The following is an 18,913-nucleotide window of genomic DNA, read 5'->3' on the forward strand; positions in this document are numbered from 1 at the left end:
TGGTTACTAAAGACAACAAGTTTCACCATAGATTAATAAAAGCACAATCCGAACTAAAATAGAGAAAAATAATTTAATTAAAGAGTGCTCAATGATAACAAATGAAACGAGATGAATTATCGAAGCAGGCAATAAGACACTATAAAAGAGATACTGAAACAAATTCGCAATGATGAAAGATGCGCAAATAAAGTTTAGAAAACAACTGTCAGCTCGCTGCAACGAGAATTAGTAGGATTGACACTGCTTACTAAAGACAACAATTAATACTGATAAATCACAGACTGGTCGTAAACCTGACAGACAAGAATGTCTATAATTGAGACACAGAGAACCCTTTAACGGTGTACATAGCTAAATTTTTAATTGACATTAATGTAGATATTCCGTTATAGGGTGTGTAAATAACATTTGTACGGTAACTCTCACATGGTTTCAACAAGGACAGGAAAACTTAATTAGGTTCAAATGGTTCAAATGGCTCTAAACACTATGAGACTTTACATCTGATGTCAACAGTCGCCTAGACTTAGAACTACTTAAACCTAACGACATCACACACATCCATGCCCGAGGCAGGAATCGAACCTGCGACCAGAGCAGGAGCGCGGCTCCAGTCTGAAGCGCCTAGAACCGCTAGGCCACAGCGGCTGGCACTTAATTTGGATTTATACTGAGCATGCAATATGTTATAGATGCAACTCACAATATTCACAAATTACAAGGCTCAGAGTCGATACGCACAAATAAAGTAACATAAAATAATTTACCAACAAATTTAGGGTAACGTAAACTCCTTTTAAATGACACTAGGCTTAACCCTGGCTTAAGACACACAGTATGATGATCTTGAGGAGTCAGCGGTTAGCTCCAAATGTTTCTACATTCTACACACAACTGTGTTCGCCGAGCAAGCCCAACAGGCGCCAGTACCTACGATACATTAATTTCATTTGGCCCGTGGATTCTATAGATATAAATAGCAGGTTAAATTCCAGGACTGCCATCCAGCAAGTCCGAGCGTCGGGGGATGGGCATACATGTCGACAGTAGAGCGTACCCACTCTCTCGAAATAATACAGTTCCAGCAACTGCACATAGCAACCATATCCCGTATGACTCCCAGCACTCGTCTTCGGATGACCGGTGTCCAGTTATTGGTAGTGAAACGACTGAGACCGAGGCTGATGTGGGCCACCATTAAATTTGTTCGACAGAGAAAGAGTCCTCCCCTAGCAGGACGTGAAACAGGAGGTTGCTTAGATATAGTCAAAGTCCTACACAATCATGACAAGTGACATCGGTGAACTTCGCTCCATACAGACCCTAGCACGGCAGTCGGTCAGGTGGATCTAAAGCGTGCATAACGACAGAATTCGATTCCCTGATTGCAATAAAGTGAAGTCTGTCACAAATCTGTCCTAAATTTCCTTCTCACTACCGAGGAATGGCAGATACTAGGAGAGATGACTGCATCGCCATAATCACCGGCTGCGGAGTTCAACACGATAGCCTGCCCGGGTCAGGACACTAGTATTACTGATACTTTGGTAAGCTGAGCGGGGCATACCTAAACAGAAGGCCAAGATCGTCCTACTGCACTATTTTGTTCGAATGATCGTTGCTGTTGTATCCTTGTGGGTTGACCATTCCTCTTGGGACTCCGTGTATGAGGGGTATGAACAGCACCAGATGTAAAGTGAGCACTGTGAAGGATACAGAGATTCGAGGACTGGTGTGAGACAACTGGGCCCCCTTGTCGGTCTCCGTTTGGCCAGCTGGTGGAGTCGTGATTCATCCAGAAACGTGGGGCATTATGATGTGACAGCGGTCCAGTATTGTACTACATGGGACCATGAAGGCAGGCACACTCTTTATCACGTGTCTGACCCACCTTTTCTGTCCACCACAAGGGAGGATCGCTATATTATTGCACCAAGGATCTGTGCGTGGCATCCGAGTATTAGTAACGGACACTCTGAAGCCTCATTTGTCATCCTGAACCTATAGTCAGAGCCTAGCAGCAATCGCACTAGGTAATTATCGTCCCATGTGTATGCTCTAGGAAGCTCTACAACACAAAAGGCTGAGTTTTGCGTGGAGCCATGACTGGGAAACATTGTGTTCAGGGACGACTTGCTGTTCTGCCCCACCCCCGATGACCATAGCTGACAAGTATGGTGGTGACGTGGGGGGATGTGCCTGGGGAGACAGCGGTGTTACTCCTTACATCCTGGTGTTGGGAGGCATCGTGTACAAGTTCAGATGACGGTTGAAAGCGACTGAGGGAACTCCGATTGCACAAAGGTACCTCACGGGTGTCCTGAGTCCTCATATCCTGTGATCGTTTGGAAATGTCGTGGTAGCATCTTTGAAGAGAACATTGCTCGTCCTCACATGACACATGTCTATAAGAACTGCCTGCGTGATGGTGAGGTACTCCTGTGACCAGAAGGGTTTTCATATATATCCCCAATAAAATATTTGTGTGACAAGTTCTGACGTGTACTTTTTCCCAGCGCCAGTACCCATGGTACCAAGGATCACTTACGAGGACCACTTTCAACAGTTGTTGGCCAACTTGCCTCTGGATGGGATTTCTTGATGACAAGGTTAACCTTTTTATCAGGCAGCATACATATTTGTTTATGGTCATTATATTCATAGCTTTTTATATGTGGTTAATCGAACATATGTCCATAAAACTGTCGCGTCTCCAAAATACATTATATACGGGATGTTCGGAAATTCCCGTTACAATCTCCTAGGACTTGTAAACGGGGGTGGGTAGGTAGTATTTTGAACTAATTCATGTCTGGAAAGGTACCGTTTCCATATTACATCCATATGAAAACCTGTTGGCAACGCTACCACTTTTGCAACTACATCACTTGTTTTACGGTCCCACTCATTGATTGCCAAATAAATTGCTCTTGCACCAGTTGATGGGTTCTCTTCAACCTGATGCAGTATCGTCTCTTCAAATTCGGGTGTGCAGCTTCTCCCTGGAACACAACAGTAACAACTGCTGACGGTGAGGCTACCCTTTCTCGAAGCCATTCCATAATTGTGGCAAAAAGGTTGCGCAACAAAGTCGAACGTTGCGGAGAGCGATCTCGGTGAAGGCAAAGAGCAGCTCTTCCATGAACGTGAGCTTCGCCATTCAGAAAGAACATGTCGGCGTATTCTGTAATCGTGTACTCAACCATATTGCTGTAACGCTCACAGACACGTGAATGAGGCTCGACCCAGGTCAGAGAGGGATGGGGCGTCAGATGATACTGCTAATCCGGACCTTACAGCACCGCTACCTGTAGTATACCTACACAGCAAACATGTTTTAAAGCGGCCGTAGCACGGAATCGGTACATTTCTTGACATGGATTCCTATTCAGAATATTATGCATTCATTCCCTTCTGGGAGTCCTAGAAATTTGTAATGGTAATTATTTCTGAGCACCTTATGATAGGGAACAGTGCACTGAACAACATTACTTTAGTATTTACATCATTTGTAAGCTAGTAACTATAGCTGTAACGAGTAGCACAAGGAAACCCTGTTCAGAAATGGTACAATTTGGATATCAAAATAAGTTAGTTAATTACCATTGAAATTAGTCAAAAATGGTTCAAATGGCTCTGAGTACTACGGGACTTAACATCTGAGGTCATCAGTCCCCTAGACAGAGAACTATTTAAACCTAACTAACCTAAGTGTCGAACCTGCGACCGTAGCAGCAGGGCTGTTCCGGACTGAAGCGCCTACAACCGCTCGGCCACAACGGCCGGCTGAAATTAGTCTATCAGACTGTCAGGCTGTTGCTCACGCAAGGTCTAGTGACCGCCAAATACAATTAGAGCCAGTTGTTCTCATAGCATACATGACAGCGCACGAGTTTGTTCAGCCTTTGGCTGGGGTTCGATCCTTGCCTTTTTCGGTTTCAGGAAAACAAAAGAAATACACGTTTGGTGACGCGGTCTCTGGTGAGCCGCTTGAATGTTATGATATCATATTTGCGAATTTATTACCTGTGTTTCAACAGAAAATTAAAATTAGCCCACCACTCATCGTAAAATTACACCGAAATATATGTGGTAACGAAGAAAATTGTATTTCGTCCAGGCAGAATTCTTTTTCCAAAATATATAAACTGAAAAACCAAATAAACTGCTACACCTGCCTAATATCGTGTACGGCTCCCGAGAGCGGTCAGAAGCGCAGCAACATGACGTGGCATAGACTTTTGTCGGAAGTAGTGCATGAGGGAACTGACACCATAAATCCTCAAGTGCTGTCCACAAATCCGTAAGACTACGAGGGAGTGGAGATCTCATGTGGAAAGCACTTTGCTAAGCCATCCCTGATTGGCTGAATAATGTTCCTATCTGGGGAGTCTGGTGGCCAGTGGAAGTGTTTTAAACACAGAAGAGTGTTCCTGGAGCCACTTTGTGGCAATTCTGGACGTGTGGGGTGTCGCATTGTCCTTCTGAAATAGCCGAAGCGCGTCGGAACGCACAATGGACATAATGCATGCAGCTGATCAGATAGGATCTTGAAAGTCTCTTCGGATTTGGTGCCGGATCCTAAAATCAACTTGGTTTGATCTTAGGATCCGGCAGTAAACCCGAATAGACTTTCAAGACTTATTACGCCGGGAAAGCCTACGAAGTCACGATCAGATAGGATTCTTATGTACATGTCACCAGTCAGAGTCGTATCAAGACGTATCAGGAATCCCATATCACTCCAAATGCACATGTCCCACAGCATTACAGAGCATCCACCAGCTTGAACAGTCCCCTGCTGACGTGGGTGATCTTTGGGTTCATGAGATTGTCTCTGCACCCATGTCTCCATGGATGAAAGCAGCAAATCTCACCGAAAGTGAGTATATCTTTTTCATCGTTTCTTTGATCGTTAGTAACAATTATTAAAACAAGTGGGCTCTTGCTATAAATGGCCAAGAAACGATGAAATAGAACTGCTCAGTATTCACATCACAATCTCTCCTCTACGACTTTATGTTGTAACTTAAACTTTCATCAAAAGCATATAAAACGACCAGCACGTCGATGAGCCTAATTTAAATGCTACTGGAGGTATACAAATCAATAATGACGTAAATGGGTAAATATCTGATGAGCAAATCTCTTTTATTCACGGTTGTTCTGATGGAATTTGGTGGTTTCGTCTCTAGTGAGTCATTATCAGGACTTTGCATCTTGTTACGAGAGTAATTCGTCATGACGTAATCTAGCGTCCATAGTGATCACTTCAACTAACTCTAGTCGTTCTAAGTGACTACTTGATATGTTACTTTCGTACAAGATACTATTCTGATGATGTCTACAGTCGAATTAAGTTGACAGTCATATATTCATCAAATACGATGGAGAAAAATTTCAATAAAACAATATTTTCAATATAACGATACAAGTATCTACTCGTAATATTTAGTTTTCATTTACGTTACACACCCATTGGATACTATTTGGCCGGCCGGTGTGGCAAAGAGGTTCCAGGCGCTTCAGTCTGGAACCGCGTGACCGCTACGGTTGCAGGTTCGAATCCTGCCTCGGGCATGGATGTGTGTGATGTCCTTAGGTTAGTAGTTCTATGTTATAGGGTACTGATGACCTCAGATGTTAAGTCCCATAATGCTCAGAGCCATTTGAACCATTTCGATACTATTTGAAAGGAGACTCGTCCGACCATGCAACATGTAGTCGGTCACCAACAGTCCAGTGTCGGTGTTGACGGGCCCAGGGGAGGTGTAAAGCTTTGTGTCGTGCATTCATCACGGGTACATGAGTGGGCCTTCGGCTCCGAAAGATCATATCGATCATGTTTCGTTGAATGGTTGGCACGCTGACACTTGTTGATGGTCCAGTAGCCCAGCACGGAAATCTGCAGCAATTTACGGAAGGGTTGCACATCTGGCACGCTGAACTATTCTCTTCAATCGTCGTTGGTCCCGTTCTCGCAAGATCTTTTTCCGGCCGCAGCGATGTTGCAGATTTGATCTTTTACCAGTTTCCTGATATTCACGGTACCCTTGTGAGATGTTCGTACGGGAAAATCCCCACTTCATCGCTTCCTCGGAGATACTGTGTCCAGTTTTTCGTGCGCCGACAATAACATTACGTTCGAACTCACTTAAATCTCGATAACCTGCTATTGTAGCAGCAACAACCTACCTGACAACTGCGCCAGACACTTGTTGTTCTGTATAGGTGTTGCATACCGCAGCGCCGTATTCTGCCTGTTTACATATCTCTGTATTTGAATACACATGCCTATACCAGTTTTTATTTATTTGTTTATTTATTAATTTTTGCGCTTCAGTGTATGTGCACTCTGCCTGGAAAGCCTGTAGCTCTACCGAGGTTCAGCAGTTATGGTTTCTGGAGCACACATTATGGGGTTTCTGTGGCCTATATATGGGCGACTTCCCCGTCAGATGCAGATGGTTGTCAGATGGAACGCCAAAGCGTAATAAGACCTGCTATTGTAGCAGCAGTAACCGATCTAACAACTGCATCAGACACTTGTTGTCTTATATAGGTGCTGCCCACCGCAACGCCATGTTCTGCCTGTTTACATATCTCTGAATACGCATGCCAATACCACTTCCTGTGGCGCTCCAGTGCATATTTGAAAGCAAAAACGGACAAAAAGTGATTTTTCGAAAGATGACGATTCAGTAACCAATTGGAAGTTCATAAACTCGCTTAGAGATCCCCACCAGTGATCCTGAGGAGACCTGCTTTTTTCTAAACGTTTGCCTAGGGGCGAGCTGTGAAATCGAGGCACAGTCAGCTTAGGCGGACGCGTCTTATTTCACGCGCTGCACCTCCGTAACAAAGGCTGTGCCTAACAAGCGGCCAGTTCCTGTACGCGCGCACTCGCCTCTTTAGAGTGTTGCGAGAGCGACGGCGATGACGCGACGGCCGACGCCTGACGCCCGGGAGCGGGGCGGGGGCCGCCACTGGCGGCGCCACCACGTACTGTACGGCGCTAGCTGCCTGCCTGCCTGCCCGTCTCTACATATATAGCACGCCGCCGCCGGCCTGGCTCGCCAGTGCGCCAAGCTCCACGACGCCAGACCAGCTACGCCGCCGACATGAACCCGTGCACGGTAAGTCAACGCCCACGCCTCGCTCCGGGTCACCACCATTCTCACCACTTATTATCACCTCTTTAACCCTTGCCTTCTCTCCTACCAACAGTGCTAGACAACACTCTATCACCACTTCCTTCTGCCCCATTCTAACTCCCCCGCTCTCCCCCCTCCCCTCCCTCCCCCTCGCACTTCACACTCTTGAAAGAACCGCCCCACTCTCCCTATCATCACTTACGGACTTGCTTCTATATCCGTTACGTGGCTGATTTAATATTTTTAAACACCAAGACACAATCTCCTGGTATTGTAAGCCTTCTACTATGGATTCAAATGGTTCAAATGGCTCTGAGCACTATGGGGCTTAACACATGAGGTCATCAATCCCATAGAACCTTAACTACTTAAACTAACCTAAGGACATCACACACATCCATGGCTGAGGCAGGATTCTAACCTGCGACCGTAGCAGTCACGCGGTTCCGGACTGAAGCGCCAGAACCGCTCGGCACCGAGGCCGGCTACTATGGATTCCACTACAAATGTAAATGAAAACTAAAGATTACGAATAGATATTTGCTTCGTTATATTTTTTCCCAAAAATATTCTAACCATCTGAAAAAAGTCACATTTCTATATTAACTACTGGCTTCAGTCATCTGACTTCACAAAATTATTGACAATAGCATGCCTCACAACTTTTTACTTTGGCGCTAAATAAAAGGATAACCATTCTACATCACTGCCGTTATTACTAAAGCTGTTTTTATTTACTTTGGCACTACAGTAAGAACGTTGCGCTGCAGCTTGTTGTAAACAATTTATGACACCTGAATGTGATCAGATTATTATAACCGGTAAAAAACAATTATTTAACCAAATTTCACTACGTCAAACTGGAACACGTGATTTATTTGGTATTATGTTGTTTTATTGAAAAATTTTTCCAGCGTATTTGATGAATTTGTGACTGTCAACCTAATTCGACTGTGGCCATCATCGGAATAGCATCTCATACGAAAGTAACATGTCAAGTAGTCACTTAGAACGACTAGAGTTAGCTGAAGTGACCACGATGGACGTTAGATTACGACATGACAAATTACTCTGGTAACAAGATACGGAGTCCTGATAATGACTCACTGAAGAGGAAACCACCAAATTCCTTCAGAACAACCGTGAATAAAAAAATGGTTCAAATGGCTCTGAGCACTATGGGACAACATCTGAGGTCATGAGTCCCCTAGAACTTAGAACTACTTAAACCTATCTAACCTAAGGACATCACACACATCCATGCCCGCTGCAGGATTCGAACCTGCGACCGTTGCAGTTCCGCGGTTCCTGACTAGAGCGCCTAGAACCGCTCGGCCACTGCGGCCGACAACCGTGAATAAAAGAGGTTTGTTTATCTGATATTTGCCCATTTACGTTATTATTGATTTGTATGTCTCAAGCAGGATTTAAATGAGGCTCATCGACGTGCTAGTCGTTTAATATGCTTTTGATGAAAGTTTAAGTTACAACATAATGTCGTGCAGGAGAGATTGTAATACGAATACTGAGAAATTCTATTTCGCCGCTTCTTGTCCATTTATAGCAAGAGTCCACTTGTTTTAATAATTGTTATTAATTTTAATAATTGTTATTAACGATGAAAAAAAGCGATGGAAAAGGTATACTCACTTTCGCTGAGATTTGCTGCTTTCATCCATGCGCGTTCCTTCTAAACAAGGCCAATCCCATTCCAGTAGGGCGAACTTCTACTTTAATAGCCTGCCGAAGACCACGAAGAAAAGCTAGAGGAATTATGTACTCTCTTCGCAACGACCGTACATTGACGAAATCACTGACGTACTAATCTGACATGACATGACATGTCGTATGAATAAGAAAAACTAATACGTAAGAAGCAGATAACTAAGGGGCTAACGTTTCGCCGACGACGGCGTTGTTAGGGAGAGAGAACAAATCGACACTACAGTAGGAGGGCTGATAGTATAGTGGGCCGTGACTTTCTCATAGGCACTATCCCCGCAGTACCGCGAACCGACGAACAAACAAAATCTGGGAGGCTGCGTAGGACTTTTAATCCCACCCTTCCAGAAAATGTGACCAGTGCTTTAATTATTGTTAACTCGGTAATAGCAATACGTGTTAGGATGCTCGCATTTTCCACAAAGGTAATCTATTAACTGATGAAAAGTACTGCAGAACGATCTATAATTTCTATTTCATTTTCTTCTGCTGTCTACTGTTGCCTAAGATGACGTGGTGAATATGTTTCGATAGTAAACTAACTTTAGATTTTCATTTGAAAACTATCGCATATTACTAAAGCACATCCGTATAAAGGCTGTTGCAGCACTTACATTGCAAAATGTATTTGAAGAATATCCTTGTTACACCCAAACCTCCAGATGTCAGACAGTCAGATAAATACCAAACTTGGTACATCGACAGAATATCAATCTAAACCCCGATACAGTTTGTGCTATGTGCTGACCTCCAGAAGATGGTGCGTAAACGGTAGGTAGCAAGTAAGACCTGACCAGTGGAGCACAGAGAAGGCAAAACTGAGAGCCTCTGCCTTAAAGATCTGCCGTTGGGCAGCCGGTAGAGCGGTTGTTTTTACCAAGGACCACGGTTCGAGCGCTGGTCATGCCAGTTTCTGCACGGTAGTATTTGTGAAACTGGGGGACTGCTTGTTACTGGCAAGTAAAAGGACTGTCGGGGCTGTAGAAATCTTCTATTTATAGTCTTATTAATTATTAACACTTCCCTGCGTGTGTTGGAATTGTTTCTTTATTCTCCTGTTCCGATTGTTTAGTGTATTATGTGAAACTATAAATGTACAAGTTAGCTGCTCTCAAATAACGAAGCACAAGCAGACTCCCAATAGAACATGGCTACAAAGTTCGAACTGTCCTTTTACATGTCAGGAACACGTCCCATATAACCGTTTGATATATACTACAGCACAGAGTATCGTATGACCAGGGCTAGAACCCATGACCGTTGGTACGACAAACTAACGCTCTACGACTTTCTCAGAGCTCTTCACGGCAGACGCCCTCTGTTACATTTTTCCTGTGCTCCACAGGTCATGTGTCACTTGTTACTTTCCCTTTACGCACGAGCTCCTTGACAACAGCTCATAGCACAAATTGTATCGAAGTTTAGGTTGATACTCTGTCGGTTTCCAACGTTTGGTACCGATCTGACCGTCTAACGTCCGGAGGGACCGGTGTCTAGTAGTCTCTCGGTCGTCTCCGCGTCCTTGGTCAAGGTCGCTTCTCGCTGCACTGACTTCTGAGACAAATGTAAACGTCGACAAAAAGTTTACCGCATCTCTTCTCGACAAGCAAACCTTAACTCTTTTACTAGCTTCTTTTTTAGATTTTTTTTTTTACTGTAGTATTTTCGATTTCCATATCTGCACTAAGGCAATGGAAAGAACATGGCCTGCCTCCGCTTGTTTCCGAAATAACGGAACCTCGGTTAGGATAATAAATTCCACTGCGGAGAGGACAAGAAGAACATCCGCTTCGGGGACTGGACCCGGATCTCCAGCTTTACCCGCCGTGGTATGTCAAGGTTCCCTCCGTGCCATCTTTTCATCGCCTCGGTAAATGGCTGGTTGTGCAACAAGTTGTCTGACACAGCTCTACAGTGAAACACATCATTGAGTGCCCCCTCCCCATTCCTCAATTTTTTTCTGTCCTACGTCTGAACCAGTATCCTAATTTACTACAAACAACTCTAAAAATGGGTGGCAGAATATTATTGTCTCCGTGCAGCAAAGCGTTATTTCTGTGCTGTCTAGTTTTCCTTTCTTCGAGAGTGATGTGAACTTAATCATTTGTGCTCACGTACTCTGTCAGTGTTCTGTCACTTTCATCAAGCCATAAGTGATCACATACTTCCGAATACGTTACGAGGTGAGCGTAAAATTGAATCATGATAATCTCACTGTACAAACATATTGTTAATACGATTCCTTTTAAACGACCATTGCTTGTCTTGCCGCTATTACTTTAAGAAAAAAATCACCCTTATTATTCTGTCTCATTGATTTTATTTGGATTACAACACATTTTTGCAATTTTTACTGTCATTATCATTACTCTTACAATATAAGAGTTTCTTCACCTGATGGTTCACATCAATAATAAGTTATTCGCTTGCTTTCCATGAAAACCTGATGCCCCAAAACTATATCTCTCCCTATTTTAATGATCATTATTGGAAATTACATTTTTGGGTTTTAATGAAAATTATACAGTCTATCCATTTGACCTGAAATGTTGTACTTTCTTTTTCGTTTCTGAATTTTTCCTCTCTTTAGATCTATGAGAGAAACGTGAAATTTTCTCCATTATAGATATCACAAAGAATCTGCTCCCGTTTTGGAAGCGTATCTGTAACGAGTTACGTTGTCGAAGTATTGTGCACGGACAATGCTGGTAACCGCCAAAATCGAGGAACCTATGGGGCAACGTAAGACCGCCAACAGGAAAATAAGAAACTTTACAGATCTATAAACATTCAAGATTCGCAGCGGAATGTTTTACAGCATATTCAGATCGACTAATGTAACATTCTGAAATAGCATATGACATGTTACCAGCAGCATTGACAAAGAGGTACATCGACGCTATTACAAATATGAATTTGGTTGACATATTGACGTTTCGTGTGTTCTGCCGGATACGAGTCTCGTACGCACATAATATTTCGACGGTGGAAGTAGATTCTGTCTGATATCTATACTGGCAAAAAATTCAGGTGTATTCTTTGATTTTATTGGTGTTTGTTACCTGGCTTCCAGAACTTTTGTACACTGACATCCTTGAAAACTGTAGCATCCTGAAAAGGTTTTTCATGGACTTAATCGTTAATTACTAAGGAGGTTTATTACGGAATGGGGATCTTTTTCGTAGTCACGTTGTGGTACACTCATTGCATGAAGTACAGTATCTTAATAGTTTTAATGAAAGTACCCGAATACATATTGGTGGGCATTAACACGCGGTGTGTCCACCCTTCACCTGAACTCTGCTGAGGAACACTATCAGTGATGTATCTGAATGTCTGTTACTCAAGAGCCGAAACCAGAGAAGGTACGTCATGTTGGCGATACACATGATTGCAGGTAACATTCTCCAGGCATTCGCCAAACCCAGACTCTTCCATCGGATTGCCTCAGAATACAGCGTTTCCAGTCATCCAGTGACCAGTAGCCTCATTCATTACTCCACCTCAAGCGTCCCTTAACATTGGCTACAGAAATGTGTGCGTTGTGAAGAGCTGCTCGACCATTAGGCAGCATTCTTTTCGACTTACTGCTGATAGACGAACTTCTGGTAGTGCTTTCGATCTCACGAATGATTCCTATTGCTGATTTCAAGCCATTATTTACAGTCACTCCCCGGAATGCTCGCCGTTCCTTGTCCATCAGCGCATGTCGCCTGCCTGGTCCTTTTTGAGCTGTGATTGTGGCTGCATGTTTCAACTTCACCTCACTGACAGTCGACTTGGGCGGGTTTAGAAGGATTGAGATGTCCCTGATGGATCTGCTACTCAAGTGAAATCCAGTGACTAGTCCACTAGTCACTGAACTCTCCTGATTGAATCATTCTGTGTTACTACTTCTTTACTGAGAATGCGATAACTTGCGCCTCGTTGTATAATGGTTGATCCACCTCTTGTGGCATATAGTGGTTAATTCCGCATTACATAGGGGTTTCTGCGTACTTTTCATCATATAGTATACACATCGAACACTGTATCAGAATTACTGCAGTGACATGAAGGCTTAACTCAGTCAGCGCTGTGACTTGTATGACCAGAAGTCGGCTTCCATTTCCCTAACGGTGCTCCCGCGTCCGGCCATCCTGATTTAGGCTTTCCGTGATTTCCCTAAATCGCTCCAGGCCAATGGCGGGATGGTTCCTTTGAAAGGGCACGGCCGACTTCCTTGCCCGTCCTTCCCTAATCCGATGAGACCGATGACCTCGCTGTCTGGTCACCTCCCCAAACAACCCATCCCCAACCTAACGATGGACCTTGTCCGTGTCATTGCTTGGATGTAGTGTTTCTTGGAAAGCTGAACTACAGACTGCCGTAGAAACCGCTGCGAGGAAGAGCGCTCGCGTCGCCAGAACGAATGGTGAGTTGGGTTGTTCCTACTGATACTGGCGGTGGCCGTCGGGGTTGTGATAGACTTTAGGTATCAGCGCATTTGGTCGCGGCCAGACTGTAGGTGCCCGATACACTATGAGCTGTTACAAGCAGTGTTTAGTGAACAGAGTAACTCTAGTTTGCCGGCCGCGGTGGCCGTGCGGTTTGGCGCTGCAGTCCGGAACCGCGGGACTGCTACGGTCGCAGGTTCGAATCCTGCCTCGGGCATGGGTGTGTGTGATGTCCTTAGGTTAGTTAGGTTTAAGTAGTTCTAAGTTCTAGGGGACTTATGACCTAAGACGTTGAGTCCCATAGTGCTCAGAGCCATTTAAATATTTAAAATTTAACTCGAGTTTTGAGATTGATGATGGGAACCACTGTCCACTGTCACCAGTTGTGTCATCGGTTAAAGGTCCCATTACAACAGCAAGTAACTGGCCAATTGTACACTGATCGACTGCACTCAGTGAGCATCTCTATCAAAATCCCCTTCTGACTAAGGATCCCGGAGCCCATCGCCTACATGATCATTTCTGATCTCCACAGGCTGTAGGGCACTAGGATTGGCACAGGAACACCACCACCGGACCGCCATGTTTCGCCGGCGAAAGACACGGAGGTCAGCACATAGCACAAACTGTATCGGGGTTTAGATTGATACTCTGTCGATATACCAAGTTTGGTACTTATCTGACTGTCTGACATGTCCAACCATGTGTATTCGTTTATTCGCCTATAGCACCACTCAACCGATCAGCAAGCCGCCCTCTAACGGCGTCACTGTGGTTTGAGGATCATTCTGCAGACACAAAGGTGCCCCTGTAGATTCCCACATTAACTTAAATCATTTATACTGGACACATGTGAGATGACACGGTGGGATATGCTTGCCTACAGCCATCTCCGAACGCATTTTGTGAGCTGCTGACCATGATAGAGCAGTCACGGATTGGAATGAGACTCCAACACCTATGATGACTCTTGGAGGCCACGAGAAGCATTCTTCGTCGAAAAGAGTTTATTTCCTACAATCCAAAACATAGAATGTTGGTTTCCGCAGTCAGACACCCTACGCTGTCTATCGAGTACATAACACGGGCATTGTTTGCAGTGCCATGAAATGAAATATGACGATTACGTCAATGTGAAAATCAGAGGCTAAATCACGCTTTTTTTTTAATACCTGATAGGATTCCTGCAACATTCTGCATAGAGTACGCGAAAGGACTTTCCCGTCTTCTGGCAGTAGGGTACTCCCGGTTGCTGGAGGAACTAAAGGAACCAGATGATGTGAAAATGCACAGGTAATTTACAATCTCGAGAATGCTCGTCGAAGTAACGCGTGCATATATATATATATATATATATATATATATATATATATATATATATATATATATATATATATAATGTTTGTGTGTGTGTATACACTGAAGAGCCAAAGAAACTGGTACACCTGCTTAAGATCGTACAGGGCTCCGCGAGCACGTAGAAGTGCCGCAACACGAAGTGAAATGGAGTCTGAAGTAATTCTGGAGGAAACTAACATCATGAATCCTGCAGGGCTGTCCATAAATCCGTAAGAGTACGAGGGGTGGGAGATGTCTTCTGAACAGCACGTTGCAAGGAATCCCAGATGAGCTAAATAATGTACATGTCCTGCTAGTTTGGTGGCCAGCGAAAGTGTTTAAACTCGGAAGAGTGTTCCTGGAGCCACTCTGTAGCAATTCGGGACGTGCGGGGTATCTAATTGTCCTGATGGAATTGCTCAAGTCTGTCGGAATGCACTTTGGACGTGAATGGTTGCAGGTGATCTGACAGGATGCTTAGGCACGTGTCACCCGTCAGAGTCGTATCTAGACGTGTCAGGGGACCCATATCACTCCAACTGCACACGCGCCACACCATTACAGAGCCTCCACCAGCTTCAACAGTCTCCTGCTGACATGCAAGGTTCTTGAATTCATGAGGTTGTCTCCATAACCGTACTCGTCCACCCGTTCGATAAAATTTGAAACGAGACTCGTCGGACCAGGCAACATGTTTCCAGTCACCAAGAGTCCATTGTCGGTGTTGACGAGAACAGACGAGGCGTATAGCTTTTTGTGTCGTGCAGTCGTCAAGAGTACACGATTGGGCCTTCGGCTCCGAAAGCACATATCGAATATGTTTCGTTGAATGGTTCAGATGCTGACACTTGTTGGTGACCCACTGCTGAAATCTGCAGCAATTTGCGGAAGGGTTACACTTCTGTCACGTTCAACGATTCTCTTCATTCGCCGTTGTTCAGGATCTTACTGGGACTTTCTCCAGCCGCAGCAATGACGAATATTTGATGTTTCACAGGATTCCTGATATTCACGAGTGAACACTCTGGAAATGGTCATACGGGAAAATACCCAAAAATGGTTCAAATGGCTCTGAGCACTATGGGACTCAACTGCTGAGGTCATTAGTCCCCTAGAACTTAGAACTAGTTAAACCTAACTAACCTAAGGACATCACAAATATCCATGCCCGAGGCAGGATTCGAAACTGCGACCGTAGCGGTCTTGCGGTTCCAGACTGCAGCGCCTTTAACCGCACGGCCACTTCGGCCGGCGGAAAATACCCCACATCATTGCTACCTCGGAGATTTGCTGTGTTCCTTCGCTTGTGCATCGACTATAACACCACGTTCAAACTCACTTAAATCTTTATAACCTGTAATTGTAGCAGCAGTAACCGATCTTACAACTCCACCGGGTGCTTGTTGTCTTATATAGCCGTCGCCGACCGCAGCGCCGTATTCTGCCTGTTTACATATCTCAGTATTTGAATACGCATGCCTACACCAATTTACCGATTTCTTTGGAGCTGCAGTATATATATATATATATATATATATATATATATATATATATATATATATATATATATATATGACGAAGAGGATAACATCGAGAGTTAAGTCGCATAGAGCTCAGAGCCATTTGAACCATTTGATAACATCAAGAGCTCCATGAGGCCGTCTGCGGATGATGCAACTATATCTGCTGAAATCGCAAGGATTCAAGAATCTATCGAAATGCAGGATAAACGGCAGGAAACATCCATTGAATAACTGGGAGTATGGATACGAAGTAATGCACTAAAACGTAATGCTAGAAACGTCAAAAGTCAGACTGAATTTTCAGGATACGCTGTACTCCAGCTTCTAAAACTCCAGTTCAGCCAAAACTTGAGCATCACTTTTCAACCTGAAATCCTTACAGGTAGAGTACATCTAGATAATACGAAGAAGAGTAGCGCCTTCCGTCACGAGTAATCTCGATAGCGTCACGGAAATGCTAATCTATCTCCAATGGCAGATGCTTCGATAAAAGGGTTGCACATCGTGATGTGGTTCACTGTTAAAATTGCAAAAAAATGGTTCAAATAGCTCTGAGCACTATGGGACTTAACATCTGTGGTAATCAGTCCCCTAGAACTTAGAACTACTTAAACCTAACTAACCTAAACACATCACACACATCCATGCCCGAGGCAGGATTCGAACCTGCGACCGTAGCAGTCGCGCGGTTCCGGACTGAGCGCCTAGAACCGCTAGACCATCGCGGCCGGCTAAAATTGCAGAGTGCATGATTCCAGAAGAGTCAATCAGCATATTGCTGCCTCCTACATGTATCTTGTAAATGATCATGAACGTAAAATGAGATATATCCTCCGTCACACACGCTATGGTCGCCTATAAAATATATATTTAGATGCAGATGTCATGTATTAGTAGGGAAATAATACATTAGAAAGGCAATGCCGGCCTTCATTAAGTGCCACTTCCTGCTGATGCAATTTTCACAAACGTTACTGTTTAAATAACGAAAATTTAATCACTTTTATAACATTTGTACCCTTGCAGAGGTTTTCATTTTATTTGTCAGTGATTACATATGGGTCAGGTCACATCATTATATTTCAGATTATAGTTCTATGTCTGTTGTGAGAGACCTTTCTTCCAATTACGCAGTTCAGTAATCTGTGTTATTAGCCTTGCTCATGGAGAGTAACGCTAGGCTGTTACGGATGGACTGGTGATGCAAGGCAACAAATAAGCCGGTCAAGGACGTTCTTCTCGTCCGCGTTCTACCTGTAACTTGCGTGATACGAATACGAAGGGGAATGAAATGAGTTCAGAGGTTTGAAAATATCTCGATGAGCTACTCGCGAATGGAAAGAAATTTATTTTTTCCGACTTATTCCATGCATAAATACTGCCGTTCTTAGCAGCTGACTACTAGTGAATAAAACAATGCCTACAGAAGGTTTTTTTGCAGCACTGTTGCAATAATAGTGTATAGAATACAGAAGAACCCTCGTTACAAGCAAGCAGGCAAATGGGAATGGTGGCAATGCATGTTCAGTCACTAACGCATTGTCCACGCAGTTGATATTAGCTGTTACTAACAGGTATTAACGCAGCAGGACAAAGGAGAAATAGTTCTGACGGACAGTCCACCTTCCGCCGCACAGCATACTTTTCTTTGTGGAGTACAGATGTGTATGTTAGACTCTGGCGTCTGGTGAGACTGAAAGGATGGAGGATTAGAATTTAAGTGTCCCTCGTCGGTAAAGCCAGCAAAATCTATCGTGTCCTTCCGTGGAGAAACACACCAGCATTTGGTTTATGTGAAAGAAGACATGGAAAATCTAAATACGCATGTAAGCGAGGGGATCTGAACTATCGTCCCCACAAATGTAAGTCCAATGTCTTATCACCGGTCCAGTTCACCCCTTGTCGGGATTAGTGGAGCAGCTTAACGAAACAAATCTATGTTTCCGTAAGAAAGGCCCCTGTATTTTTAGGTAAGTACTTTAGGGTAACAGCTAAAAAATTTTATCATGTCGATTGGACCCCACTTGAGTGCTCTTAGCTGACCCGTTTTCCATCTGGAGAAATGGGCTCTATAGTGTAAATTGGTATCCAAACCTCGTTTCGTTAGAAACCTGTGATCGTAACACTTTTTTGCTTAAGAGCCAAAATTGACATTTTAGGGATACTCTGCGGGCCGCATAGGAACTGGGCGGGAGGGAGGAGGGAGGAAATCGGACGGTGGAGGGGGGAGGGGGAGGGTAGGGGGGAGGAGGAGAAGGGGTTATGTGGTCGCTCAATCGCTCGAAGAGAAACGCAATTTTGAAATTTACATATTATAAAGAATCACACCAAATATTTTTAAGTGAAAGAGAAAAAAACATATTGGAAGTACATTCCCTCTGAAGGGTTACGTAGGACCCGAGAGGCTACTACAGCTAGTGCCATCACTACAGGATCCGATGTCTGGTATCCTGATTTTCTGGCACGTTTTCTAGGAGTCTTACTATCTGAAAGAGTACCAAGCGCTAATAGGAGACCGTTTTCAACCTGACGTTTGTATTAGGCCAAAATAACAGAAAAGAGACTGTTTTAAATAATATAGCTTAATTAATTCAAAAGTGTCAGGAAGGGATGGAACGGCAGATGATAGCTTTGTACATAACGGGGTTTATAAGTCAGTTTTATCTGTTGTATTATGATGATATCTTGGAAGTAACTAATTCTTATTGAGGTGAACACATTGGCCACTTTTCCCGAC

General features: G+C 44.0%; 1 protein-coding gene across 1 annotated transcript in view; it reads left to right on the forward strand.

Moving 5' to 3' along the window:
• Positions 1-7,026: 7,026 nt before the first annotated feature.
• The window catches only part of LOC124545285 (endocuticle structural glycoprotein SgAbd-5-like), a 54,028-nt gene continuing 42,141 nt past the window's right edge, over positions 7,027-18,913 (forward strand). Inside the window, exon 1 of the mRNA XM_047124169.1 lies at positions 7,027-7,139. Coding sequence (XP_046980125.1) covers positions 7,125-7,139 — 15 coding nt within the window. The 5' untranslated portion in view covers positions 7,027-7,124. The remainder of the gene's footprint in view (positions 7,140-18,913) is intronic.

Source organism: Schistocerca americana, chromosome 8 (genome assembly GCF_021461395.2).
Source record: "Schistocerca americana isolate TAMUIC-IGC-003095 chromosome 8, iqSchAmer2.1, whole genome shotgun sequence".
In the NCBI taxonomy this organism is placed as follows: domain Eukaryota; kingdom Metazoa; phylum Arthropoda; class Insecta; order Orthoptera; family Acrididae; genus Schistocerca; species Schistocerca americana.